The 27,012-nt window shown below is 39.3% G+C and overlaps 1 protein-coding gene across 1 annotated transcript in view; it reads left to right on the top strand.

Annotated features, from left to right (window-relative positions):
• Positions 1-714: 714 nt before the first annotated feature.
• The window catches only part of LOC112971340 (multidrug resistance-associated protein 1), a gene marked incomplete at its 5' end in the record, with an annotated part of 45,716 nt that continues 19,418 nt past the window's right edge, over positions 715-27,012 (top strand). Inside the window, 18 exons of the mRNA XM_026076689.1 lie at positions 715-777; positions 3,018-3,194; positions 3,998-4,123; positions 5,412-5,549; positions 6,852-6,977; positions 10,519-10,580; positions 11,367-11,498; positions 12,937-13,164; positions 13,676-13,853; positions 14,508-14,669; positions 15,705-15,797; positions 17,220-17,423; positions 20,093-20,239; positions 20,616-20,703; positions 22,190-22,259; positions 23,169-23,295; positions 24,472-24,648; positions 26,712-26,879. Coding sequence (XP_025932474.1) covers positions 715-777; positions 3,018-3,194; positions 3,998-4,123; positions 5,412-5,549; positions 6,852-6,977; positions 10,519-10,580; positions 11,367-11,498; positions 12,937-13,164; positions 13,676-13,853; positions 14,508-14,669; positions 15,705-15,797; positions 17,220-17,423; positions 20,093-20,239; positions 20,616-20,703; positions 22,190-22,259; positions 23,169-23,295; positions 24,472-24,648; positions 26,712-26,879 — 2,466 coding nt within the window. The remainder of the gene's footprint in view (positions 778-3,017; positions 3,195-3,997; positions 4,124-5,411; positions 5,550-6,851; positions 6,978-10,518; positions 10,581-11,366; positions 11,499-12,936; positions 13,165-13,675; positions 13,854-14,507; positions 14,670-15,704; positions 15,798-17,219; positions 17,424-20,092; positions 20,240-20,615; positions 20,704-22,189; positions 22,260-23,168; positions 23,296-24,471; positions 24,649-26,711; positions 26,880-27,012) is intronic.

Raw genomic sequence — 27,012 nt, 5'->3', positions numbered from 1 at the left:
GGAGACGTGCTGTGGTGGCGGGCGGCCTGCTCGCCCCGCGGGGGACACCCAGCTGGGCTGCGGTCGACCCCCCCGACACGCGCCCAGCGCAGACATGGATCCGCATGCGGCCCGCGGTGCTCTGCCTGCCTGCACCAGTGCCGTGTGCAGGCATAGCCGAAGAGAGCTGCTCCTGGGGAGTCAACAGGGAAAAATACTGCATAAATGTCATGTCCTGCTTTTCACGCCCAACTTTTCATCACCTGAAATGAATGTAAAATGGAGCGGGCTTCTGCACCTCAGCCCTTTCCCTGTCTGCACAGAGGAGAATAATGTATTTAAGATAAGCAGAAAATTCCTATTGATGGCAGCAGCCTCTGGATCAAATCCTGAAAAAGTGCAGAAGAAAATGCACTGATGTTGCTACCGCTGCTAAATTCTAGCAGTTGTCTTACCCCAAACTTGCCCAGTTGTCCTGACTTTGTTATTAACTCTGAAATACCATTGCATCGTCCCCTACTGCAAGTTATTTGGCGGCATCTTGGTGTGGAAGACAAACGTGAAGGTCAGATGAACTGAAGATAGCACGCAATTTTAGCATATCCTGCTGCCAGTGTGCACAGCAGTCGTGCGGACGGCGTGTCTTCCTTTTGGCTGTCACGCAGCCCTGACATCTGCACCAGCGCCCTTCTCCTTGCCGCCAGTTGGCTAAGTCATTTTGCAGCAAGCGTTTAAAAACAACAGACGGGAGGTGGTAACTTTCTTGAGCAGCGTGTAGATCTCCAGAATTGCTATTTGGTAAATAAGATGATATCAAAGCTCTCTTTTTATTTCCCTTTTTTTTTAAGCTGATTAAATCTCATCACTTTGTTTATATAATCATATTAACTGTCTTAATCTGTGAATTGTAGACTGTTCTGCAGAGTCATGCAACTTTTTTCCTGCCCGTTGCACTGCAGCGGAGCAGCTGGGACTCGATAGCCCAAGTGCCGTGCGGTGGCTGAACGTAAGGGTGACTCAGCTGACGCTTGCGGCGCGCTGCCGGCGCCCTGCCTTCTCCTGCAGACCTTACTTGACCCTGTGTAGATCCTCTACGCACGCAATCAGGGATTTTTATGCCCCAGCAGTGTGGATTTTTTAATTTGATTCAGTGTTTTGTAAATCCCTAGAAAAACTTGGGTTTACTGATTTATTTGAATGGCTTGTATTAAGCTCAGAGAGAGGTTTTTTGGTTTTTGTTTTTTTTTTTTTAAGCTAGCAAATTAAAAGAGAAGAATTTTTAGAGCACTCTAGAATTATAGGAGAAAAATAGTATCTGTGTGCACCGTGCACGTCATCTGTTATTTCTGAGAAAGAAGTCCCAAAGAAGACAAAAAACGAGGGGAAAGTGGGGAAGGAAAATATTTTTGTTTACATTTTCAAAAGAAGGATTTTTTTTTTCTTTTTAATGGTTAGACATTATCACCTTTATTAAAAAAATAGGGTCAGGTTTAAGGGGGAAACTGCTTGATGATAAAATAACAACTGGTCAGTGCTGAGTTGAAATATTTGCAAGCTGTATCTGCTGTTTTTTTGTTACTCTTTCTTAAACTGTATTTTTCTCTCTTTATAATCGTGTTTGAAGCTTTCCATTTAATGAGTGGGAGCTGGGGCTGAACGAGGAGAGACGCCTGGAGATCCCGAAGGCAGGGCTCTGCTTCCAGCTCCGGCATCGTGGCCAAGGGTGCAGATTTGGCTCTGTTTGTTCATGTGTAAAACACAGATAACGGCACTTGTTTTTGTGACTGGCTCGGGCGTTTGTAGATGAGCAGGATTAGCGGCTGCCGTTACGTTCCAGTAGCGGTACTGGTGTGTGCCACTGTAAGCTGGGTGACCTTCTGAAACAAGCGCTTTGCCACTGAAGGCGGCACTAATTAACACGCCTTTGGGCATGTGACTCGTTATCATGGCTGCGTGGCTCCCGAACCAGCCGCCCGCCAGCTATGCTGCAGCTGTTGACTGCCGCAGCCTGTTTGCGGCAGCGATTGCTGCCTATTGCATCATTTTGTTGGGGAGTCAGAAATTGCCAGTGCTTGGGAGGAAATGGCCCTTGTGGTAATCTCACAGCAAAGGCAGTAACTTACTATCACAATATTTAATTGCTTTACAAAAGGAATTGACAAATAGGTAAAACTTCCTAGACCATATTTCCCTAATTCAAGGCAATCCTGAATATGGTATGGAATATGGTATGGTATGGAATATGGTATGAAAGTTCATTTTACTAAATAGCCTGCCATAAATGGTCCTTGTACCAGTAATGGAAATGGTCATCGCATTTTGATTACTGTAAACATCAGTTCTGTTCTGAAATGCATAGTGGCTTTTCTTGTTTTCGAGAATCACGTTGAGAGAAATAGGGGAACAGTGAATTATATTAACTTAGATCTTCCTCTTGTTGAGTAGGAAACAGGCTGCAGGGGTGAGCCTCTTCTGCTTAGCTCTACGTGCTGTTCCGCTGAGTTACCAGAAAGTCTCGTCTGGGTTTGCTGCAGAGAACTTCAGTGCTCTGAAGCTACTTTGCATATAGTGCAGTGATGTTGTCTCACGCAGTTGGTTTTTACTTCTTGTCAGATAACGCTTCCACACTTTAATTTGGGGATGGAGTATAGCTGGGCATTTTTTATACATATACACACACAGTGGTTTTAATAGGAGAGAATTAGCATTGTTGCCTTATTTCTCTGCAATGATAATGTGAAAATCCTCAGTTAGTACTGTTAAAGATCCCAATACTCCATTCGAGTGACTTGTCTGTAATGGTAGCTGTTGTATAACCAACACAAGCAACGTTGATGTCTTTTTGCGAAGGTTTAAAATTTGAGCTATGCAAAGTGCGATAAAATCAGATACGTAATAATACGGAGCCAGTTTAATGCAAGTATAAATCAATATACAGTAAGGTACAGAGTAAGACAGATAGTGGCTATTTCTTTTTTAAATACTTAAGTACTGTGTGTGACTCCCCCCCCTTAACTCAATCCCTCTTCTCTCCCCAGGATTGGAATCTGACATGGCACACAGAAAATCCGGACTTTACCCCATGCTTTCAGAACACAGTCCTGGTTTGGATTCCTTGCATTTACCTGTGGGTCTGCTTCCCAGTCTACTTCCTATACCTTCGTTATCATGACCGGGGATACATCCAAATGTCACACCTCAACAAAGCCAAAACGGTCTGTGACTTCTTAAAATCATAACCTGTTAAGTGTATCTGGGGGGTTTGAGTCTATTTTCAGCTATGTTTTAGTGCAACTGTTTTTGTTAAACTCCATCAAAATTCGGACCGTATGTACAGTTCAGCTGTAATCTACTTGTTCTACTTGTGTGATTTTTCAAGTCTTGTGTGTTTCTGTTACCCTTATATTAATAGGCTTTCTGAAATTTATTCTGGCATGTCAAAAAAGCATGCAAATCCTTTGTAACGCAGTTGGAGAGGACCACTGTGAGTCAACTAAATCTTGAGGCCTTTTTATCGGTAACAAAAAGATTTCATTATCCTGTCAACTTCCTAAAATATACAGCATAGACTTCTAGAGCCAATGCAGATGTTCTGTTCCATTTCTGTTGTGAAATGAGTACTCAGTGTGTTCTTAATATTTGTTTTTCTGTAGAATAAGTGGAAAGTTTTAAGAAGGAATATAATAGTTAGCTTGGTGTATTGAAGAGTTTGTCTTTTTAATCTGCTATTCAGGAATGAAATTCACCAGTTACCTGCTTCTTAATACACTGAATTATATGGTCCTAAGAATTAATACACTTTTTTTTTTTCCCTTCTAATGGGGATCTGCTAGGTAAAACAAAAGTACTCTTCTTCCCAAGGTGTTATTACGAAGTAGGATTGCCCAAAAGAGGTGATCTGATTATGACTCCTCTTACACTAACACATTACATTTAGTGTTTGTGTATGTATTAGGCTGCCTAATCGGCCTTTTCAGACTGCATGAACTGATGTATACAATGTACTTTTATATTCCAGGCTTTGGGCTTAATACTGTGGATAGTCTGCTGGGCAGATCTTTTCTACTCTTTCTGGGAAAGAAGTCAAAATATTTTTCGAGCTCCATTTTTTCTCGTTAGCCCTACAGTCTTGGGTATAACAATGGTAAGTTCTGTTACAGCTTTTGGTGATGCAAAGCTTTGAAACAGGAACATGTCTTATTCTTATCCAAAGAGTTGTAATTCTTTAAGCTATAGTCTTTATTTACAGACTTAATTTGCAGTTGAACTGGGAAACGTTGACTCTTGATATCTGCTGTTTTTATTTTTTTTTAATATATAAAAGAGAAAAAAAAACAAACCCAGCTTTGCTCAATATGTTGCATGGCAGCATGTAAGTTGATGCTAATTATCTTGCTTTATCTTGGCAGAAATTCATTTAAGAACTTGACTCAAGCATTGGGTGGAGGAGTCAAGTCAGGAACACTGATTAAGCCTAGATAATACAAATCATACTTATTGAATTTCATAAAAGACTGTTGAAGGCTTATTATGTAACTCATTACAAACTTGTATTGTGTGTAACAAATCTTTAGTGCGTGTTTTTTTCCAAGTTGTGTGATAGTATGGTGGAAAGTGTTAAATGCAGCATGAGGCACCTAGGTGTCCCCAGCTTAAATGTGTAGATGTAGTCTACTTCCACCTTAGTACCACTTAACCTCCATTTCAAGGAAAAAGACTTGCGATTCATTTATTGGCAGTTGCTTTAGGTTTATTGCAGATTTGAAATTGTAGCACTAAAACACAATTTGAAAAAGAAAACCAAACAAACCCTGAAACATACAGGCAATGCAAGTCCTCTTCGTTAATTTGTGATCATTTAATGATGCAAGTGTGAAGCTTTTATTAGACTGATTAAAAATACATGTTGCAGTGGCCAAATGCGATTACTAAGTTGTACCAGTTTCCTAAACATTTCTGAAAACACTCAAAATACAGTATTAGAGTAATGTTTGGTCTGTATTGGTTGGGGTTGTGACTTCTTGTGTGGTAGGAAGATTGTTTTAAAAGAAGTAGTCAGAAAATACTTAGGATAAAATGTCATTATAATTACACGTTGATTTGTGATTTAAATTAAAAAAAATTTTTTTTAAAAGGCTTTTCACAGCCTTTACATGGTCATTTGCTTTCATGTGATATATGTCCCTTTTCCTTTTCCCATCCACTTCCAATTCTTTACTGTTCCAGAGGATTTCCAGTTTAAAATTCCTTTTGAATTACGCTTTTACAAGATGAGATACAGTGAAATTATCTGTGTGTTAGAATGCCTGGGAGATATTGGATTTGAAATGCTAAATAAATACACTTTAACATAGTACCTTGTATATGTGTATAATATGTGTCATTGTAGAATTTAAACCTTGTGAATATATTTTTATCTTATTTGTCCGCAGTTGCTTGCCACATTTTTAATACAATATGAAAGAATAAAAGGAGTCCAGTCCTCAGGTGTAATGATGATTTTCTGGTTCATCTCATTGTCCTGTGCCACAATAATTTTTAGATCCAAAATAATACATGCCTTAAATATGGTAAGTGATTGTTAGCCTCATTCAGTTGAAAATAATCCCAAATACTACAATAGTAGAGTAGTTGCTTGCTAATTATGCCAGCTGTCAATGTGTGAGATGCCAAGTCAGTTAATGATCCATTCAGTGTACTTTCATTCCTGGTGTTCTAAAAGCAAAATGAGCAAAACTTAATGGCCCTTGTTTTTCAGGTTTTGAAATACTAATGAAATTCATAATGATCTTACTGTAGCAACAGTTGCCAAGAAAGTTTTGCTAGATATTCCAGAAAGGGGATATTTCTGCTTGAACACAATAAAAGTTTATAGTGTTTGATATGAAACTGTTCTGGGAGGTTATGTCATCTTCCTGTTGATTATACAGTGGATTTCCTGAAACGCTAGCTTTGATTGTAATTTGGTCTCGTGTATCTGCTGAGACAAAACGAAAGTGCGCAAGTGAAGTATTTTTTAAGCCAGTCAGTTTTATAGTAAAGCTACCTCAAATATCAGTTCACTTGTGGAGCTGCCTGAAAATAGCATATCACTTTTTTCGAAACCTTTAGGTCACGTTGTGAATTTTTGAGAACTTTTTGCCAACTTTTCTTTTTTTTGTATCTATTAAGGATAGATAGACTTTTTTGACTGCTCTGTGCATGTGTCTGTCCCTGTGCTTTGGTTTCCGTGAGCTAAGCTTTATATATCAGTCCCAGTCTAAACAATGAGGGAACCTCTGGAGTTGAACACAGCAAATTGTAACCTAAATTCTGCTCCTCTGATTCTTATTTTCTGTGCACATGCTAATTAACTACTTTGCACTGGAAGCTCTTTGCTATCCAGTGTATAAATGACTTGCTCTCGTGCAGCATACCTTGATTTCAAATTGGCACAGGTTGTGTTGCTACAAACCATGTCTTAAAGAACACTTTTCTGCAGGAGAGGCTTACTTGTCTGTGTTCATGGAGTGACTGACTGAAAATACAAAGTCAGGGGACTCCATTTGTGATATCTTTCATCTTTTTTGCCCTCTCTTCTCCCTCCCTTTACAGCAATAGACATTGACCTTAATTTGCATAGTGGCAAACAGTGTTTTACCAGAGCTGATTACAGATGCTCTTTGAAGAAGCCAGGTGTTTTCTTAAGGGCTGCTTGCTGGTGCGTGCTTCAGTTTGACCAGCAGCTCACAAACCATCTGTCACTAGATTGACTGTAATATTTACCTAGTGTGTAGAGCATAAATTAAGGATGTGCTTTATGGTTGATAGTAACATGCAGTTTCAAAGAAATTCCTCAAGCCTTCTAATTAGAATATTACCTTCCTTCGTAGGACGCTGAAGTGGATGCGTTTCGTTATGTGACCTTCTGCAGCTACTTTGTCTTGTTACTTGTACAGCTCATACTGTGCTGCTTTCCAGAACGACCACCTTTGTTTTCTGAAACAGTGAATGATCCTGTAAGTGCTCAGCCTATACTGAATGTCAAGTATCGTACCTGAAATGTTCTATATAATGAGATATAGGGCCCTATTCTCCCAGGTGCCAAATAATTCAAATCTTACTGACCTGAGTCTGCAGTAGAGTGTTCTTTCTGCTCTTTATTTGGTGGAGCAGGAAATGAAGCCTGTAACATGCAAAACAGTCTGAGCTGTCTTTGAGAGAGGGAAAATACTGTTTCAGTCATTCTTGAGTAGCATTCCTGAAGGTAATTTCATACCTTTATATTCAGTAGTGTCCCGGGCAATTGGTGGGAAAGACTGATTTGAAACACTGTCCGTTCTCCCCCCCCCATCCCCCCCCCCTTCATCTGGCACCGTCCAGTAGGCAGTAAACTCATAATGATGTTTGTTCCCTTCCTGCAGAAACTAGGGCAGAGTCTACATCTGGAAAGCTTGTGAATCTGCATAGCTGCACTAGACTTCCCATACGTACCTCTTGCGCTAAGCAACAGTTTAGCTAGTTAAATTGAAAGAGCCCTATCAACCACAGAAATAGCAGTTACAGAGTGGTCTGGATGTGGAAATTTGATTTTTATCTAGTGATGATCATTTTGTGCATGTTTTTAATTATATATGCCTGCTATACAGCCTGGATTTAAAGTGACCCAAGTGGTGCAGGATATTTATTCTGCTCGCTCACCCATGGTTGCATCTTCTGAGTCGTAGTGGAGCGACTCCCGTCACTGCCTGGAGTGTGGTGGATGTGCCAAGTTTAGAAACCTCAGTTCTTTCTTTTTTTTAGAAGGGATAATCCTGGTTTGACAAATGTTAGCTGGCACTGACTGATGAGGGAAGTCTGAAACGTGTGACGTAGATGTCTTTGACTGTTGCAAAGGACTGTAACCAGTTACACTTACTGACTCCATAGTCGCCTTCCTCTCCAGTGCCCAACGGGCCGGTGATGCTCTGCATTGCCGCTGCAGACTGTCTGTGCATGTATGCCTGGAGAGGAAAAAAGTATACTGCTGAGTCCTTGGATTCTTTTCATCTTTGGGTTCCTTTCATCTCATTCAGGGATGAAACGTGTTTGAATGGGTACTGTGGATTTATGGAAACCTTTTCTGCTTTGATCACAGTTACAATAATTACAAGATGCTTTGAGCACACACTGGTTTGTTTTTGTGTTCTGTCTCTGTGAAACAGGGCAGAGAGAAAATATAAACTATTTTTCATGGATGGTGTGTTTGTTTGAATGTTTTAATAGAAAATATACAAAACAAATAATTATAGTCATTATAAAATTCAGCTTTATTTCCTTCTGAGAAGCATTTTCAAAAAAACCCCATAAGTTTTAAGTAAAGTCTTTATCTTTTAGCTGAAGTAAATACACAATATCAGTGAAATTTCTGAGATGTAGATAGATGCTGTTTATACAAATCAGTTAACGTGTGTTGTCTCTTATTTTTACTTTGCTTGCATCATGTAAGTCCAGATCTGTTACAACTTCAATTGTAACACTCATGTTCAGTTGAACGGTCTTTATTCTATCTGGCATGAATGTCAGGATTAATAGTTCTTTAGTATTTTAAAATAATGCTATTTTTGATGAAGTGAAATATGTAGCTGTTACACAATCAATCTTACACAAACAACATAATACTTTTTTTCTTTTCTTTTTTTTTTTTTTTTTGACAAATGAAGTCCAGCTTTTGGTAATACAAGAACTAGTTGACTGTTTTAATCCAGAGTTTCCATCTAAAAAAGTAAATAGGAAAAAATGCACTTTCTGGAAAGCTCGGTATATCTTGAAATTTTCCTGAAGTAGAAAGTGTTCTCTTCTCTGTATTAGCCAAAGCAGAAATTTGTGTGTGGTAGGAATGCTGAAGTGGCTACAGGCTAAAAATAATTTTTTTATTTACATATTTATTTTCTTGTAGCTTCTCCAAGTTACTTTTAAAAACTTTTCTTTATTCATTAAGCCACTGTGTTTCAGTTTCTTGCAATTGTTTTGCTACAAGTGCTTAAATACTTTGGAAATGTTGAATTTTTAGCCCTTTCCAAAAAAAAGTCTCATGCAGGCTCTCATTTTTCCCTACCAAGGTAAAATAAATATATAAATAAATAAATAGTCATGTGAAGAGGAGAGGAAATGCAGAAATCTGCTTCATGTAGCTTGATTACAACACACTTCAAAATACAGCTTAATGGAAAAGCTGAGTTATGCAAATATGCGTTGAAAAATGCAGATCTTGAAAAAACTTGGCTCTGGCTGTTTTCACTTCAGTAATCTAATTATGTGTAGTGACTTTCGTAGATGGAAGTACCTGTATCACTCCTATGATAGTTTGTGATAAAAACAGTGGTTTGTATGCCCAAGAAGTGGTTGTTTTTTGCATTCCTTAAATGCTGATCAGACCAGTGAAAGAGGGAGAGAGAAATCTCTACTGGAATTTTGCAAATAAATCACCTTTAGTGCCTTTGAAACTCTTCCAATGTTCCTTTCAATATTTTAATCCATCCAGATTACTTTTTTCAAGTCATTTAAAATTTAAAAAAAATATAGAGAAAATAATAGGAAAAAAAATCAGAAATCTTCTTGGGATTTCATTTGATTGCAGAGTAGAGCCAAGCATAAATCCAACTTTAGTAACTCTCTTATCTTTTTTTTTTTTTTTCAATACACAAGTTTCTTTCTTTAATTTTGATTTTATTTCATTTGTCAGTCTCTGGTTGTATTGGGATAAAGGCAATATACTAATTTATTTATGGTTCTAAAAAGCCAGTCAATTTGTGCTTTTATAGGAGTAACAAAGCAGCCTGGTATTTATACAGGCAGGTAATTTACACTGAAAATAAAATAGCCACAGTCTGATGACTGCTTTTTTCTGTTGGGAGAAGAGTTGGGAGAGGATGATACCCAGAAGAGTGATTAAAAAAGACAGCTGTTGTTTTGGATGTAGAACAAGAGCTAGGTGCCTACCTTGGTGCAGGCTTGGGTACTTAGGTTTCCCATGCTTATTGATGGGTGAGGGACTGGTGGTGGTGGTGGTTGTTTTGGGGTGGTTTTTTTGGATGTTTTTATGGAGTTGATGAATGTTGTTTTTTATTTGTGTGTGTGTGTTTTGATGGCATGGTGGCACTTAACTAGCAGAGCAGTAGAGCTGAATTCTTCATTTGTGTCTCTAACTCTACCCAATTACTATATTTAAGCTCTCACATGATAGCATATCTTGCATCGATAGGTAGGCATTGATTGACATTTTGAGAGATTGTCTGGAGCGCCATGTCTTATAAAACTTCTCTCAACTATTTGTTAAATTATTGAAAAGGAGCACTGCTCTTTGTGTGTCCCAGTGGGCTACTCTGCTGACAGCCCTAAAGCTGTGTCTTTATCTGTGTTTTCCACCCAAATTCTCTATAGCAACAAGGGCTAGTTTAGTAATGTGAAAAAATTGTAAACAAAAGGAATTTCAAAAGCATCTTTTTGCTTTGGTTTGTTTTTTTTTGTCCCTATATCAGTCATGTTGTATGTAGGCTGATCTATTTTTCTCTTCCATAGAATCCATGTCCAGAGTCCAGTGCTTCTTTCCTCTCCAGAATCACATTCTGGTGGATCACTGGGTAAGAACAAGATGCTACATAAAGAGACAGTTAAAATCAGATAGTGTTTTAGAATTCCACTCTGTGAGTTAAATCAGCAGTAATCACTTTGTTTTGTAAATAGATTAATTTTTTTAAATTAATCTTTATTATTTCCTTTGCAATTTTGAATTTTGCTAAAGGTGTGTATTTAGTATGCTTGCTAAAAGAATGTAATCAAAGTATCATTTTGCTAAAGAAATAGAAGAGGGTAGAAATTAAGGTATTTGAAACTGATAGCTCTTTTTGTTCAGTATGTTCTTTTTTGTTTCATTAACTTATCTTTTGTTATGCCATATGACTTGATTGTAACACAGGTGTTGCGAATTAAAACATAAAAACCTATAAAATAGTATTAGTCATACTGTTGTGGTTGGTACTTGGCCAGAGTTTCAACAGAAAGCTAGATGAAAGGAATTGCTTTGTAAAATTAAAGGCTAATAAAGATTCTGCAGCTTGGTAAGCATGGGAGCATTAATTGCCTAGCTGACTTTCAAATGCGATCACTTCATCCTTTCTTGTATTCTCACCAAAATTTAAATTCAGTGATTCAGAATCCTTGATGGCTAATTCCCACAGTAAAGGGCAGGAGGATGTGCATACCTAAGCTTTTCAGCATCCAGTCCTGTGTTGCTACAGGTACTAGTTCTTGCGTGCATTTTTGCGAAGAGCTGGCTCCGTTTTGGGGGTGGATGTAAGGACCGCTGTCTTACAGCGTGTGAATCTCTGGTATTCTGAAATACACAGTGCTGATTCTTTCTAATATAGGTTGATGATTCAGGGTTATCGTACACCTTTGGAAGCCAAGGATTTGTGGTCGTTAAATAAAGAGGACTTGTCTGAGGAGATAGTGCCAGGTTTGGCAAGGAACTGGGCAAAAGAGTGTGCAAAGACAAAGAGGTAAGTTCGGTTATCTTATCAGTGATAAATTTAAAGTTTTAGTTAATAGAACTGAAAACTAATTAGTCAGAAGTCCTTTTGTTAAAATATTTGAATTTTATGTGTATTCCTAAAACGATAAGAAAGTGGAAATAGCTGTGAATGTGTGTGCTGTGGAATACTGGGGAAGGTGAAGCTGGCTGGTGCTTCAGGCCCATCAGCTCAGTTCCTCTGTGTCCCTCTGGACTCTGCACGGGGTGCTGCAGGAGCCCTGCACAGCAAAACGTTGTAAAGAGTGTGGGGGCTCCACTTGGCTAGCAGTGCCTTGGAGATGTTGAGGTTCAAAAGCTGAAGGTCCTCAGCCTCCATTTAGAGGTGTTTGTCATATGTTTTCAAGCTTGCCTCTATAGGGCCCAAGCAGCAGCTCTGGGTTTCTCAAATGCATTGAGAATAGGAACAAGTGGCATGTGCATGTTTTTATGAAGAGCTGCATCAGCTTTCCCTTAGTCTTTCATAGTACAAAGTGGATTATTGTAATTTTTGATGTGTGGCTTGTTAGTCAAGGCTGGGAGGGAGTCTTCACACAGTTGAACTTCAGCCACGTAATTTAAGAGCTTGGGCTCCCTCTACAGTAAGTGGAGCCTCTGAAGGGGCTGTTCAGGGTGTAAAAGTGAGTTTATTTCTTTCCTTTGGCTATATTGGAGCCTGGACATCTAAGCGAGTTAACTAAAATTAGGACTGCATGCCTTCAGTTTCCATCCTGCTTTCATCATCCTTTATTGCAGCAAACCGAAATACCTTTTCATTGATGGCAGAGTGCTTTCTTGCTTACACGGTATTTTTTTACACGCAACTTGTCCTCAGAAGTTCGGAAGTGTTCAGTTTGGCATAAACCAGACACGTGAAATGGATGTGTTCAGCTCATTAGGGATAACTTGGCATAACTCTGACTGGAAACTTTTAAATCCTGTGGTACAGTGAAGGCATGATTTTGATGAAGGTTCAGCATACTGGGAAGTAGAATCATAACATCCTTTGCTCTTTGAGCTTAATACAAATTAAGGCCCTGTTCCTCATTCCCCTGTATAGAGCTGTAGGAGACATTCTCCAGGAATATTATCTACCTGTACAAAGACGACCATTTTTGAAGGGCCGGTTCAGGTAGCTGTGATTGTATGATTAAAAGGAGATGGTTGATTGACAGTAAAATCCTGAGTTAAACCATTGAGAAGGGCAGTAGACTGCCATCCCTATTGCTAGGACACTTGTAGTTGCTAAAACGAGGGATGATGTCAGAGGTACAGTCCGTTGTGTTGGCTAACATCAGAAATTGTTAACCGTTTTGTAGCTAGAGTTGAAGTAAACATCTCGCTTGGATATTATGCATTCTTCCAGCTGGCTTCATGCCTGAATAAAGGCTATGTTATATACTTACAATGTATTTTAATTCTTATTTCAGGCAACCGTTAAACATGCTGTACCTGCCCAAAAAGCAGCAAAAATCAAATGACTCAAATGGTGATGTGACAGAAGAGGCTGAAGCTTTGATTATAAAACCAACTCGGAGGAACTCTGAGGCATCTTTATTCAAGGTGTTATATAAAACTTTTGGACCATATTTCCTCATGAGCTTCCTGTTTAAAGCTGCGCATGATCTCTTGATGTTTGCAGGCCCAGAAATTCTGAAGTAAGAGTTAAACTCTTTATTATTCAATTAAAAAGAACTTGGACAGAATTTTACATACATTGATATTTCAGTCAGTCACCAAGCTGCTTGACCTCTGGCTATGTCAATTGGGAAGAGCTCTCTTGCAAGTGAGAGAGCATGCACACAAATGATTTTGATCCATTGGTTTTCAAATGATAACAATCATACATTAACTGTTTGACTTACCAGCTTCCTTTCCAGCACTAGGAAGGCCAGGCAGTATAGTAAGATAATACTGTAAATATAAAGTATATAATAGTTTTTATATGTTTTACGGCAGTAAGTTGTTAGAAGGAGGGAAGGATGTGTGCTGGTATAAAGGGATCTCCAGTTTCTGAGAAGTTTGCTTGAATGTTTTGTTTCAGTTTGGTACTTTGTGTGGTTGCACGAGCAATACTGTGTTTGAAATAATCTATAGTTGTAACCCTGATTATTATTATTATTATTTTTGCTTTGCGTATATCAAGACAGCTAATTCCTCTCTTCACAGATTGCTAATCAACTTTGTAAATGACAAAGGTGCTCCAAATTGGCAAGGCTACTTTTATACAGGGCTACTGTTTGTTTGTGCCTGTCTTCAGACACTGATTCTGCACCAGTATTTTCATATTTGCTTTGTCACTGGAATGAGGCTCAAAACAGCTATTGTTGGTGTAATCTATCGAAAGGTAGGTGTTTCTTTAAATATATGATAATATGGCTCTGTGGCTGTGCGATTGCACTGATTAAATTTGAATAATTAAAGCGGTTAGGAGACTCTGCTGGACTGATTCCTAACTCTTAATAGTTAAGGTAAAGGAGTATCTAACTTAAAGAAACCTTGAAGATAGAGCAACTTTCTAATTTACTATTTGAAGTTCAGGCACCTTTTTCTACCCACCTACAAACAAGAAACCTCTTCTTATTTTAATGAGGGGTAAAACTGTTTCCATTTGTGCAGAAGCTGAGATAGATCTACATCTACAGCTTCATTAGTGACTTAACAGGCAGCACCACTTCATCCTGGAAATGGGCTGGAACATTTCTAGAAAGCTGTGGTGGTTCTTCTTACACCTTTAAAAAAAAAAAAAAAAAAATCAGACTTTCATGTCATTTTTAGCTCTCTGTTTAACCCCAACAACTTGCTTCAAACTACGCAGCTTGTATTTGTAAGATGTGCAGGGTAACTGGAATCTGATGCATGAAAGCATTGCTTGTAATTTTAAAGATGAAGCTCTGTAAAGCAATTTCAATTCCGTGGACAAAATGCAAATCAATAAGCTTTTTTTTCTTTTTTTCCCTCTCTTCTCCCCCATGCTGTTTTACTTTTAATCCACACCTAGGCACTAGTTATCACAAATTCTGCCAGAAGGACTTCTACTGTGGGTGAGATTGTGAATCTAATGTCTGTGGATGCTCAGAGATTCATGGACTTGGTTACCTATATAAACATGATATGGTCTGCACCTCTGCAGGTGATATTAGCGCTGTACTTACTGTGGCAAGTGAGTATCATGTGTGTAGTTTCCTGCTTTGACTTGCAGCTTCCTGGGGTCATGACTTCAGAGAGCGGTTGTTTAGACCACTGGTGGGTTTACAGCAGTGTGGAGTGAATATGCTGTTTATTCAGAAGCCATTTAGAGCTACTTTTGTCATTGCCATCGAGAAGGAAGGTAGGAGGCTCTCAGTTTGCAAGCCCGGGCTCTATACTGCATATACTGCTTCTGCACAGAAATGAACTTGTATTTTGATGTGCCTTTCTTTTTTCCCCCCTCTTCTAGGGCTAGCTCAGGCAGTTCCTCCTGTTCCTTGTCCTTGCACCATTCTCTTGGTTGTGCTGGTGCAAGTCTTTGTAGTGCCGCATGGGGAATTGGATGGAAGACATGATCTTGGTTTTAAAATAACTTACTGTTTAAACCAAATCACTTCTATAAACAGCTGTACTGACATGTCTGAGTGCGTGTGGGGGAAGGTGCAGGCGGGGGCTGCTATAGTAGGTGCTGCGATACCCAAAGTTACCTCCTTTGTCACTTGACTTAAAAGTGATCCTACTGGTTCCGCGCTCTGAGATCGTTGTATGACAGGTGCATGCTGTTTCTGCTCCAGACAGCCACCCGGCTGACTCTTCCCGGTCCTCACTTTCAGTCAGGGAATGCAGTTCCCCAAGAAGTTGGTCATTCCCTGCATGGATCTCTACTCCAGAAGAAAGACAAATGAGCAAAAACTGAGAAATGTTCAAAGATCTTTGTATATGTGCATCTATAGATATATATAGATATATATAGATATCCATATACAGCTCTCTGTATGGAGACTATGTATGTATCTCTAAGTTTCAAAAATCAAAGCACGTAAACCCAAGTTCCTGTTTGACCTCTGTCTTCCTCCCCACAGCTGCCCTTGGAAAGGGAAGAAGGGGTTTAAAAGCTATTTCAGAATGCTTTTCTGAAGCACATGCATGTGCTTGACCCAAGATCTTAAAAAATGAGTTTGGGTGTTTATGTGGATACAAGTTTACAAGCAAGTATTTTTCTCTTCAGAATTTAGGTCCATCTGTGCTGGCAGGTGTGGCTGTCATGATTCTTCTGGTTCCAGTAAATGCTGTGATGGCAATGAAGACAAAAACCTATCAGGTAGGAAGCTTTATATTTGTGATGCAGGGTTTTTAAGAAACATATACTGTTCTCTGACCTGTTTGCTCCTAAGTGTTAAAGCTTTCCTGCCCCTCCCCTGCCCCCACCAAATTTGTTGTCACTTTTTCTACTTAAAAATTGAAGGAAAAGAAAGGCTAGAGACATTGCATATGCAAAATAACCTGAACTAGCTTATTTTTCAGCCTTACAGCGTATCTATGCATAGTGTTACTACCACAAAATTTTTGTATCATTAAGGTAGCTATCTAGCCACCTTCATGTAATGCCTGATGATGGAATGGGAATAATTTAGTATTTAACTCGCTGCTTAAGAGCTTGGGTGCACACCTGGGCTATTGTCTGCCTAATGAGCCTTAAAATGAGCAAAATATTTACATTTCCAGTATGGTGTTTGCAGTGTTGGCAGGTTATTGTTTTTCTTCCTGGTGGGAGGAAGAGGGAAGGATCCTCGAGTGCTGGCTTTTCTTGGTCCTGAGTGGATATATGTGCTGAGGGAGCACATATATAAACCTAAGCTCGAACTCCTGAGTGTTGTGTTATAAAAACTACCTTCACAACCCCACTGCGGGCCTTCTGGTACAGACTTCACTGATAGCTGAACTGTCAGAGTCCTGTCAGAGAAGGGTTTGTTTGGTTGGTTGATTGGTTGGGTTTTTTTTGTTTGTGTGGGGTTTTCTTGTGTTAGAAGGACTGAAGCCTTTTAGATCTAGTTGTTCATCAGAATATTTGACAGCATTTGGTTCCTACACTGGAGAAGTAGGAATAGCTAGCCTGTCGCAGCCACGCTGCCTCATAAACCAGCTGTCCGGGATAGCCGTACCGAGGCAGTCTGCTAACCCTCTCTTGTGCTGACCCTGAACATGCTTTCACCTTTGCACAGCCCTTGTTAAGATACTTTCTTCAAAAGTTCCCTTCCTCACAGTAGACTCTTCTTACTGCTGAATAGAAAGCTTTGCCTTAGGCCATCTTCAGAAAGCTGTTGATAGTGCTGAAGATTAAGCAAAAACAAGTTTGGTCTAGGGTTAGACATTAACTGCGTGTCAATGAAACTTGATTACAGTGTTTTATTATTTTTTTTAACTGTGCTTTGTACCTAAGAGGAGCCTGAGTCCTAGGGCTTTCTGGTGCAGGATTAATCACACTTACACCAGTGCCACAATTATTTTGAACTTGATTCAAATTTTAAATTGTATGAAGCATTCTTTTAACTAGCATAAAACATCTTGTTAATTCTGTGTATTTGTTTGTTCAGATAGCACCTCAGCTTTCCTGCTTTGGGAAGCCAGTAAGTTTCTGACAATAATGAGGTTAATTTTGCTATGGCAAAGCACAAAGCTGAGAACTTTGTGGGTCTGCCAAGTGTTGTGGCCTGCTAATTATTTATTGCAATATTTCTTTTAGGTGGCTCAAATGAAGAGCAAAGACAATAGAATTAAGCTGATGAATGAAATTCTCAATGGAATTAAAGTGCTGAAACTTTATGCCTGGGAATTAGCCTTCAGAGAGAAGGTATTAGAGATCAGACAGGAAGAGCTGAAAGTCCTAAAAAAATCTGCTTACCTTGCTGCAATGGCTACCTTTACATGGGTCTGTGCTCCTTTTCTGGTAAGTGAAACAAATTTGGAAGCCTGTCTTCCTGTTTGGGATAATGCTTTCCAAAGCGATGCTTAACAACTTGTTTTGTTTTTGTTTTCTAATTAGTGGAAAGGTCTGTATGTCCTCCACAGCAACGGGAAATTGAGCATTTGCACTTTCAGCGCTCTGTAAAAGAGCACTTCTGTTTTCTCTGGATCTTAGTAACATGCAAATTGGATGTATCCTAGAAGTTAATGACTGAATTAAAGAAAGACATGAAAAAAAAACCACCCCTAAAACCCAGATCTCTATTTTTGCTGGTGTACTTGAGGGTCCTTGGTTTAAATGTACTGTTAGAACATTAAGAAGAGGTTACTAATGCATGCAGCGCCCTCCAGATGGTATCTGTGGCTGACAATAGAATAAAACTTACCTTACTATATCTGCATCTTTGTGAAAGAAGCAGGTTCTTGAACAAGAGTCCTTGATCAAAGAGAACATTGTGCACCAGGCATGCTTCAGGTCTTCGGTTCTCCCTACATCTATTTATGAACAATATGGAGAGGTAAAGCCATTGCGTACCCTAGGATTATTTTAAATTCCTATTTAAAACAAAAATTTTTAATATGTGAAACATCTCTGCTGTGTTTGTGGTTAGCTTACATTTAAACCAGTAAAAGGGAGAGAGGGGTGAGATCACATTAAAATTGCTTTTGACCCTGTTAGAACAAGGGGCAATTGTTCTTGTCTGCAGAAGCAAATAAAAACCATGACTACATTAGGATAAAATATGTGCTGTTCCAGTTGGAGGTGTTTAAGTGTACTTTCCAGTCTCAGATTCCTTCCTTCCAAATGCTGTTAATGTTTACATTATGTTTCGGGCATGATGAAAGGCAGAAGATCAGTGCCCTGTATAGGAAAGATCAGCCGCGTTCTTAAGTGAATGTTTTTCTAAAAGAGGTCTGAGATGGTTTTAACATAAATACATTATTAAATGAAGTTTCTAAATAAAACTCTGCAGGTGGACTCTTCAATACTGTTCTGCAGAGACTGAGAAGATGAGTGCTTGTAATGAATAGCTCCATGCAGTGGTCCTACACCTTAGGAGGCTTGCTGCTGGAGCAGATCAGTATAGCCCAAAGGGCATGGCTGTGGTTCAACGTCCTGTTTCCCAGATTTTCATTCTTTAGTACATATTCTTCTAAGCTTCTGATTAAAGAATTATTGCATGTGCCTGCCTGAAAGTGTTTTTGACATGTAAAATTCCTTATTTCCTCTCCTCCTTTTCCTGTTTGTTTCCATGACCAGAGTTCTTTAAAACATTGTTTATTAATGGTGTCTGGAAGCTATTAATTGTGCGATACCTCCCCTACTGCTGTGTGTGCTGGTAAGAGTGTGTTTCAGACTAATTGCTGGCAGGGGGGTTGGGCTTAGATGATCTCCAGAGGTCCCTTCCAACCTCAACCATTCTGTGATTCTGTGTGATTCTGTAATACAAGAGTGCAGACATGCTGCTTCTAAGGTTATTTTTTGGACTCTTTCTTGTTTTTCATCTCTGTGGGAGGGTTTTTTTCCCTGGGATAGGGTTGTCCAAATAAAGGATTGTACAAACAAGCTACTGTACCAGGCACAGCTGAGTCAGCAGCCGTAAGAAGAACAGTACATGCCTTCACAGAGATCAGATAGGTTTTTAACAGAAATACTGTTGTCTTCAATGGATACTGTGCTTAGGTGAGACTGTACTTTTGGCACTTGAGCTAATTGTTTCAAGTTTTGAGGGAGGGGGAATGGGAATGCTCAGCCCACCTTGACTTGTTGTAAGTGGCAGTGACAGAAAGAGTTACTGGATCTTGTGATACACTAAGGTATGAGTGATGTAACCATGGAAGAAAACACTGTGGAGAGGATGGATGTGAAAATGAATATTTGGCATGATTGCAAAGGGCTGTACTTTTTTTGGGGGGGGGGCTTTACTTATTGATCAACAAATTCTGTATGCTTTTTAAATTGTAGAAAGCTTTTTTTTTTTTTTTTTATACATTATGACTGACACCAACAGTTTAATGTTGTTTGCTTGTTCAGAAGATGGCTCTTAAGCTTTTCTGTTGTGAACTGTTTGGGCATTATGAAACTCTTTTCATAATGCAGTGACGTTTCTAACTTCTTAGAAAACAATCCCCCTGTGATGCAGGCGGTTGTGCTTTGAAACCCAGGATTGTGGTAGTCCCTACAAAATGTGAAATGGGCCAGCACCGGACTATTTATAACTCTTCAGTCTGCCTATCTTTGTTACTGATCCAATATCTGATACAGTGGAATGACTTGTAACTGAAAGAGCAGAAAGAAAAGACCAGTGATCATTCCTCTCCTCCCCTTCCAGCAGTGTGACCACACGTAGCCTGGGACACTTGTGGCTTCACCCTTGCCATATGAAGAAAGTGAGCAGGTGACGCTTCCTCAAAGTTTTCCAAGAGGCGCCATCAAATTCTTTTTGCAACAATACAGTTTAAATCAACTGTTTGTTTTGCAAGAAGTGTTATCAGAAATGAGGAAGTTATCAGAACATTCTTCTTTCCTTGATTGATTTGGAGACCTCTCATTCCAGTGCTCTGACTGTATGGCTCCTGAGTTAATGGTTTAAAAAAGGTTACTTTAACTGTGAGCATTATACTTTGTGAGCATTATACTTTGTGTTTCAGGTTGCCTTGTCCACGTTTGCTGTGTATGTAACGATAGACAAGAACAACATCTTGGATGCTCAGAAGGCATTTGTATCGCTAGCGTTATTCAACATCCTCAGGTTTCCATTGAACATTCTTCCTATGGTTATCAGCAGCATAGTAGAAGTAAGACTTTTGTCATTAACGGGCTTTTCTGTGCAGAAACAGGCACTAGATGAAAACACTGCATTCCTGTGTTTAGAGAATGTCCATGGGTCAAGTTCAGCCACCTCAGAAAGAAGCTTTGCTTTTTGTGTGTGTGAAGTGCTCTACAAGCAAAATTATCAATCCTGGTTATGGTGGATGGGTGTTCCCGAAATCAGTCATATTCTTTCTGTTTTGAGAAATGCCGATTTGGTGACTATCCAAGAAACTACATACTGGCTTTAAGGAGGGTTTGGAAGTGCATAATAATAATATAATGCATATGTGGTATAAAACTAGAAACTCTTAAATATAATGAGCAAAGTATAAGATAGTTTTCCATCCTTTTCCCATGTAGGCCAGTGTCTCATTGAAGCGCCTCAGGGTGTTCCTCTCTCATGAAGAATTAGATCCTGACAGCATAATCAGGGGTCCCGTTAGAGATGGTGAGTTTCTTTTGGTGTTGAAAATTAATGTATGTAGGTTTGGGGTGTCTGCAGTGTTTTGCTTTCTGTAACAAATTACTGCATTTTGTTAGATTTGATTGATTAATTTCAGCTAGACAGCAGAGAAGGGAATTTGTAAAATGAGAATTTTGTATTTCTACCTCCTCTCTCCCTTCTTGAGCTCCTGTGTCCAAACTTTAGAACAGTTGCATCCAGATACAGATGGTCACTTTTAAAAATAAATAACTTCTTAGACTGTTTTAAGTGTACCCAGGAGAAATCTGTAGATAGTTGAATAGCTTTCCACGTAGCAGTGGAAGCCAGAGGGTAACTAATGCTGTGCCCAAACCCAACACTTTGGAGAAGAATGATCGTGTAACACTTCAGCACCCCTGAAAGAAAAAGGATAAGTCTCAGCACTGGCAAATGACTCCACTTTGTTTTATGCAAAGAACCTCATAGCTGGCTGTACTGAGCATAATGTTGCCAGTCCAGTTAGAGAGCGCCCTTCAGGAGGTTGATGAGCATGTAAGTTTTACATTGCATCTGAATGTCTTCTGAGTGCAGGGTTTACTGAAAAGCTAATGCCCCTTTCTTGCAAAATAAAACTTGACTTTCTTTTAACTATTTCAGTCACTTCTAAATGATTTTTCTTACTTCCTTTTAATAAAGATAGTAAAATTCCTGTCCCTTCCTCTCACACAATTAGTTGAGCTCTGTGTCATTTCAGTCACTTGGCTGTCCTGTAAGCAGGTCACCTTCGCTCTCTCTTTCCTTCTCCCATCTTCCTTTTGAGAACATCTCTTCCTTTTTCTCAGCTGGTAACCATGAGTAGTTGACTCACAAATCTTCAGTGGGGTTTTGAAAATAAATTTTGTTCAAAATGGCTAGTATTTACAAGTTAATGTAAAAATTTATCAAGGCTAAGTATTTATTGCCTATTTGGTTGTATTAGGAGTGGTATATTTTGAGTTGTCCTTGTAAAACTCGAAATATGCTAGTACTGTGCAACATTTCACTGAACTGCATTTCTGGTCAAAGTTGTTTTATTTGGTAGTTTGATTTCTTTTGTCCTGCCATTATTGTGATAACTCAGCTTTGCAGATGAAAGCGGCAGTTTAGCTGATGATTTGCTTGAATCACAAGTCAGATTAAGGCTGCTGGCTTCTTGAGTGACTTTGCAGTGCTGCAGAGGAGTTGCTGGATAAAGGAGGGGGCAGCTGAATCAGTCTGTATCTCTGTGTCCTTGATACTCACATACCTCCTGGTTACAGAATAAGTGTAATCTCAGAACCTCTGCCGTTTTGGTAAATTCAAAGCAGAACACAAGCTGTTGATAAGCAGCAGGTTGCTGGAGTTCTGTTACAAAAATAGCTTTAAATGTGTGCCTCTGTGTGCTTAGATTTACTTCTGTGGCATGATCCAGAACATACAGTTCAGCTGCTTATATTGGCACTTGTATAAATATGTCTTTTCTATTTGCCAGTGGAAGGAAGCATTATTGTAAAGAATGCAACATTTAGTTGGTCCAAAAGTGATCCTCCTTCACTGAACAGGTAAGAATTGGTACCCTTTGTTCTAGCCTTGTAATGTTGCTGCATCATAAATGATCTGTATTTAAATTATAAAGTCTATATGTTAAAGGGCTTGTTGCCTTAAAGGAACATGAAGACAAATACATTTGTTCTATATATATATATTTTAAACCAGGGGTTCCATGAACTAGAGGCATTTAGAAAGTATGTTGCATTTGGAAGGTGAGGGGGGGAGTAGCAAGAGGTGTAATGGGAGGAGAGAAAGCTTCAAAGATTTCAAGCTCTTGCTCCAGGCTGCAGAGGGGATGAGCTCCATCTAGAGGATGCAGCCAGATTGTCCTCTCCTCATTATCCCTAGTCCTTCATGCTTGCACCATATCCTCAGTCTTCCATTTAAAATCCTACCTTCTCAGACCTGTAGCCCTCCTTAGTTCCAGTACTGGATAAAAACAGTGAAGAACCCTTATAAAGCCTCCAAATTCACACAGTACTAATAATAAAGGAACTGGAGTGATGTAGCTAGAAACAGTGTCTTCCCTGTGCCCTGTCACCTCCCTTAATTTTGGCTGCTGCTCACTGGGTCTTAAATTGCAAATCCTTTGGGACAAGGAGGCTGTTTGAAAAGGATCCTTATGTATTTGCAGTGCTGTGTAAGCAGTGCTGTATGTTGTTGGGTGTTTGTTTTTTGTTTTTTTGTTAAGATGCTATTCTCTAAGTGTAAGTAGAGGTGGATGCTTTCTGAACAAGGGGTTTGCATTTTCCAAGTGTTTGTTTAAAAAAAAAAAAAAAAAAAAAAAGTTCCTATGTTGTTGTCAGCATTTGCAATGGCTGTCCACATTGTATCTGGCATTATATGGGCTGTTCCAGGTAGACTATCTGGTACTGGGATGTGCCAGCAAGTAAAGTGGAATTATGTGCACTTTATTTCAGCATTAACTTCACTGTTCCTGAAGGCTCCCTGATAGCTGTTGTTGGTCAAGTTGGCTGTGGAAAGTCGTCACTGTTGTCTGCACTACTAGGGGAGATGGACAAAAAGGAAGGCTGCGTGGTTGTCAAGGTGTGATGTGCTTGGAGAATTGTTCAGCTGCTTGTGGGTATTTCTGAAGGGATTGTGGACTTGCAGGTGGTGTGAAGAGGGCAAGAAACAGCCTTCCAGATGAACTCATTTTTAACCTGTTTTCCTGGTAAACCATGTTTATGCCTCAACCTGTGCTCTGTGTAATTCTGTCTGTTCAGCCTTGACCTCATAATTTCTAAATCTGTTGGTTTCAGACAGAATGATGAAGGTCTCAAAAATAAGTATTCTGGTGAGTCTTGTAGGCAGCCAGCTATGGGATAGAGAGACCCTATAAAATATATACCCCAGCAGGAAGAAGTGCAGTATTAGTTTGTACCTTCTTAGATGTCAGAGAATTGCAAGGAGAGAGGACACACAAAAAATGCCCAAGCATGGGAAAAGTTGCTGTTGTAGCTTGTACTTTCTTGGACACCAAAGTTGTACAGAGCTTGCAGATCAAAAGCGGCCTGGAAGGAAAGGAAAAAAATTCTTTGTTTTGAATTTTGCTGCTGCTTTAATGTATAGAAAGAGAATTGTTTTAAGAACAAAATAAATTAACATATTGTGTAGAAAAAAATGCACATTTGGTCACCTCCAGAATTGTCTGGAAATATTAAGTGATGAGAACTGAAGCACTAATTATTTGTGCAGAAAGGGGAGGCAGAACTATTCTTCAAAGCAAAATACTTTACAGGAACCCAGTCCATTCTTTTGAAGGGACTTACTACATAATAGCTACTTCCCCTACTTTCTGTAGAAATCTCTTGGCAGGGGTGCATTTGTTAAACACACTTGCATTCCAGATTAAATTGTTTTACACAGAATGTAATTTATAACTATATGAAAGAGCAAAGCCTTAATGACTTTTGACATTCAGTAATTGTGCAAACATATTCTCTAAACAAATGTTCCCTCCAAGTTTATGTTAGAGAAGTTGTTTGAAGTCTTTTATTTTCCACCAGCCTGCTTTGCTACATTCACTTGTAGAGGGGGAGTATAAATAACATATTGGAGGAGGCAATACCCCAAGAGCTGGCTTTGTCCATGTGGTTCAGAAATGACCACGGGCAGTTTGTAAGGTGCTTAGCGCTAGCTGCCTCACAAAGCCCTGCCCTGCTTTGACTTCAAGTGCAATTAGGCTAGAGTGCTGAGTGAGTGACTTCATTTTTCTTGCAGGGCTCAGTAGCCTATGTTCCTCAGCAAGCCTGGGTCCAAAATGCGACTCTGGAAGACAACATTATCTTTGGAAGGGAGAAAAATGAGAGCCGGTATAAGTGTGTGATTGAGGCTTGTGCACTTCTGCCTGATATAGAGATTCTTCCTTCGGGAGACAGAACAGAAATAGGAGAAAAGGTATTTAAATACCCACTGTATTGTCACAGCACATGACTTCCATTCTACTTTCTCTTAAAGTTGTAGTTAACTGAAAACATTCTGTGTAGAAGTCTTCTAGAATAAGAGGCAAATTTGCCTCTTATCTGTTTTCCTTGTCTTAAACTCAGAGGCGGGAAAACCTGACCTCAATTATAAATGCAAAAACATTTTACAATTGCTGTTTTTAATTGACTCGGAGCTGCCATGGCCATAGAGCAGAAAATTGCATGGAAAGAGGAAGAGAAACATCTTTTGGACACTTCAGTTTTATTAAAAAAAAATAGCAACCCTTTGTTGCAAAAACACGTAGAGTGTGGAATTTAGAAACTGGCAGAAGTGTTTTAGTGCTCTGCTATACGAGCAGGACCAGGTATCCGCTAACCACATGGCCAGCATTGTAGGTGGATGTAAGCTGCCGAGTTGATGCTCTCCAGTCACCAGTATCAGCGGTCTCTGAGGCCTGACTGCACTTACTCCTGCGTTGTCCAAGCCAGTTCTTACCCAGCCATAGTCAATCATGCAAAGGAGAAGGATGTGAATTGCTTAAACAAGCTGCTCACCCTCAGTGCCTGTAAAGTAAGAAAACCCAAGCTACTGTAGAAGAGACACGGTTCAGCACCCTGGGGCCCAGTCATGTACAGGGCGTGTAAAGTTTCTTGTCGGTTTTTCAGGGGAGTTGAGTAAGTGCCAAACCACCAAAGGAGTTTTTGTAGCCATTCGGTGCTTCTGGCTTTTCATAATGTCAGAATTAGTCCTGATCTAACTGATAGTGTTATAGTAAATGAATTTCAGAAATGTTATATCATAAGAAAAATGTGTCATTTTCAACATACAAGAGTTATGTGAACTCTACTTCCTCTTTTGTCTGTATTTGACACAACCCTATGTTGGTCCCTAACACAGAAAGTAAGCTACAGACAACATTATTTAACATACTTCCATAACACTGACTGAAATTGAGATGTTCATTTTGTTCACGAGACTGCCACTGATAACTTTGGAAAATCAGAGGGAAATCAGTCGCAGGATATGTGGTACGATTTTCTTTTAATACAATGCAGCCTTTGTTCCAGATACTCTAAACTTTTCAAGCATAGGTGGAGGTTGTTCCTGCAAATTTCACATTTTGTCTGTTTTATTGCTTTTAAGGAACAATTCTATTTCTCACTGCTGCTTGTAGAATAGGAACATTGTGCTATGGTGCGAATTACTATTTCATAATGTTTTACTAAGTGTGGGGCTGGACTTTTTTAACTTTTAATTTGTTGAGGGGCTTTTTGTTCATCTGTTAAATAATCTCATCTTTCTCCTTCTTTGGAATGGCAGAGTGTTAAGGGATGAAGACCCACACTGGCTGCCAAGTTGATGGTGGCAATTCTGCTTCCAAGTGGAATTATGTAATGCTTTGGAAAGTTTTATATAGCTATCTGTAACTAGGGAAGAGGTACAAAAATAGGTGGCTAATTTTTTTTTTGAGACTTGCTCTGTTAATTGCTAGAATCAAGAACGGTATTAGAACATAGGGATATGTGTTTTGCCTGCTGACTGGTTAGATGCTCTAGATGAGGTATAGCTGCCAAGTGACAGTCCCAGGTCCAGATTCAGTCAGCAGTGCAGTTTTATCTTCCTTATAGGAAATATGGAAGGAAGCAGGCCAACCAAATTGGAGAGGAGTGTGCAGAGTTTGTTTATTAGGTCAGAGGCAGCACTGCAGATATATGGCTGGGAATAAAAATAGCCTCTGAATGTGTGAAATCTCTGGTCTGGATTAATTGCTTTGCAAGACTAGTAAACTGAACGCACTTTTTTGACTAACCCTTCATTGTCAACAAGAACTTAATATGCACGCTTCCAAGAGAGGATTTTGACCATGATTGCTCACATTATTGGGGTAGTAAAATAATTCCTGGCACAGATCTATTTCTCGCTGTGCTGCAGCTTCTCTAACTTGCGTTAATCTCCTATGACTTGTCTTTCACAAACTATAGCAAGACACCTCACTTTAGCTGTAAATAAAGGATCTTTCTTTCTTATCTCCTCAGGGTGTGAATTTGTCTGGCGGACAGAAACAGCGAGTTAGTCTTGCTCGGGCTGTTTACTGCAATGCAGATGTCTATCTATTTGACGATCCTTTATCAGCTGTTGATGCCCATGTTGGGAAGCATATTTTTGAAAAAGTTATTGGACCAAAAGGGATCCTGAAAAATAAAGTATGTAATAATAAGGGTATATGTCTCTGGGGAATGATTTTTTTTATTTGCTGATATCAAATGATTCCAAGTTTGATAAGTTACATCTCAACTTCCTTCTGAGCATCTGAAAAAATGAAGTGATCCTTCTGAG

Source organism: Apteryx rowi, unplaced genomic scaffold (assembly GCF_003343035.1).
Source record: "Apteryx rowi isolate R43461 unplaced genomic scaffold, aptRow1 scaffold_436, whole genome shotgun sequence".
Classification (NCBI taxonomy): domain Eukaryota; kingdom Metazoa; phylum Chordata; class Aves; order Apterygiformes; family Apterygidae; genus Apteryx; species Apteryx rowi.
This window is presented reverse-complemented; position numbering and strand designations above follow the sequence as displayed.